At 40.1% G+C, this 2,328-nt stretch overlaps 1 protein-coding gene across 1 annotated transcript; it reads left to right on the forward strand.

The window, feature by feature from the left end:
• The first annotated feature begins 1,029 nt into the window (after positions 1 to 1,029).
• On the forward strand, positions 1,030 to 1,998 carry LOC148442362 (olfactory receptor 51E1-like). Its single transcript, XM_088464037.1, has one exon. The coding sequence runs from the start codon at positions 1,030 to 1,032 to the stop codon at positions 1,996 to 1,998; it is 969 nt and encodes a 322-aa protein (XP_088320163.1).
• Positions 1,999 to 2,328: the final 330 nt, after the last annotated feature.

Raw genomic sequence — 2,328 nt, forward strand, 5'->3', positions numbered from 1 at the left:
AAAGGGGGAGAGCAAAGACCACCCTTTAGGTGTAAATATCCCAGATGACCTGACACAGATTTATATCAGGATAGCAATCCCGGATGACATACTTAAATATTATAAACTACTATAGGCAGATAATATCATGTTGTGTCACATAACCCCATAGAAATGTAAATAGTAATTACAGAGTACAAGTACCTGGTCCCCTCTGGTCCCATATAATTTACAATATTTTATAGGCGCACATATTCAAAATAATAGATTAATAATACTCAATACTATTAACAATATGAAGAAGCAAATAATAGTACAGCGAGACAAGACCTTCTATATATTATATGGTCACCAACTTCACAATTTGTCTTTTGTATGTTAAATGTTGATCTTAATATTTCACTGCAGAGGCAGATATTTTAATTAAGAAATAAAAGTTATATTTGACATATATTGTTTCAGTGAGCCAGCTCTTTCTTTCTTTCTCTCTTTCTTTCTTTTTCTCTTTCTTTCTTTCTTTCTTTCTTTCTTTCTTTCTTTCTTTCTTTCTTTCTTTCTTTCTTTCTCTCTTTCTTTCCTTTTCTTTCTCTCTTTCTTTCTTTCTCTCTTTCTTTCTCTCTTTCTTTCTTTTTCTTTCTCTCTTTCTTTCTCTTTTTCTTTCTTTCTTTCTTTCTTTCTTTCTTTCTTTCTTTCTTTCTTTCTTTCTCTCTTTCTTTCTCTTTCTTTCTTTCTTTCTTTCTTTCTTTCTTTTTTCCTCCATTCACTCCGTATGGTGCCCTGAGGTCATGAATTGAATTCCCAATGAATGTCCTATTGGTGTGGAGTTTGCATGTTCTAGGTCGGTCGTTCTGATTACTTCCCCCTCCATTACATGTGTAGTCACTGCAAATGCATATAACAAACCTTCATACATCTCCCCCATAGTTACTGTACTTGCTTTTCTTTACTTTGCAGCTAACTCTGAATAAGCCCCTGAATAAGAAAGTTAAGATTTGTATGCCTATTTTCTCTTACAGGAGACCATGGACCTCCTGTGATGGGACACAGGTCATGTCATTACATAACAATTCCAACTGCAGCGATAGCGGTGACTTCATCCTCAGCGGCATTCTGCCCTCGGCTGGGCCCCAGTTCTGGATCGGGTTTCTACTTGTCTCCATTTACCTGGTGGCTGTGATAGGGAACTTCACTCTCCTGTACATCATCAAGGTGGATCAGAAACTACACGAGCCCATGTACATTTTCCTTTTCATGCTATCATTTGTTGATCTGTCGGTGGCCACCACGGTCATGCCGAGAATGCTGGGGATCTACTGGTTTGACTCTCGACAGATCACTTTCAATATGTGCCTGACCCAGATGTTCTTCAACCACTTCCTGTCGGCGCTGGAGTCTGGGATATTGGTGGCCATGGCTGTAGATCGCTATCTGGCTGTGTGCAATCCTCTACGATATTCCTCTATTTTAACACATAAGACCATCACGAAGATATCTTCAGTCATTGTCCTCAGAGGAGCAGCTGTTATGATCCCCATACCATTAATTATCAATAGGCTCTCTCTATGGAAGCACAATCTCCTGACGCATTCCTACTGCCTACATCAGGAGGTCATGAATTTGGCCTGCGTTGATATAAGGGTGAACATTATCTATGGTCTGTTCATCATCATCTTTGTCATGGGGGTAGACTGTCTATTCATCTTTGGGTCCTACCTACTGATCATCAAGACAGTGGTTGGTCTGGCAGCAGACGCCAACTTTAAGGCCTTCAGCACCTGTACCGCACACATATGTGCTGTCCTCGTCTACTACATACCTCTGATTGGTCTGTCTGTGGTGCACCGGTTCAAAAGCAACACAATTCCAAACCTGCATATCCTGTTTGGGAATATTTACCTTCTACTCCCCCCAGTGATAAATCCTTTAATCTATGGCATCAAAACAAATCAGATCCGCACTAGGTTGATTAAATTATTTAGTAAAATTACAAAACGTGGTACAATGCCCCAGAAACTGTGATATATGACATATGAGTGATACACGAAATAGTGGTTGCTCAAGGAGGGGTTAGTCTAGACCACAGGTTCTCAAACTCGGTCCTCAGGACCCCAAACAGTGCATGTTTTCCAGATATCCTCACAGAATCACAAGTGAAATAATTAGCTCCACCTGTGGAACTTTTAAAATGTGTCAGTGAGTAATAAATAATCCTGTGCTCCTGCTGGGTGACTTGGAAAACGTGCACTGTGTGGGGTCCTGAGGACCGAGTTTGAGAACCACTGGTCTAGACAATAGGCCAGTAAAAGAGACATGTATCCTACATAGTAATAGTAAAGCAGAGATCTCATT

The sequence above is a fragment of the Taudactylus pleione genome, unplaced genomic scaffold (genome assembly GCF_031769625.1).
Source record: "Taudactylus pleione unplaced genomic scaffold, aTauple2 ptg001565l, whole genome shotgun sequence".
NCBI classification, from domain to species: Eukaryota; Metazoa; Chordata; class Amphibia; order Anura; family Myobatrachidae; genus Taudactylus; species Taudactylus pleione.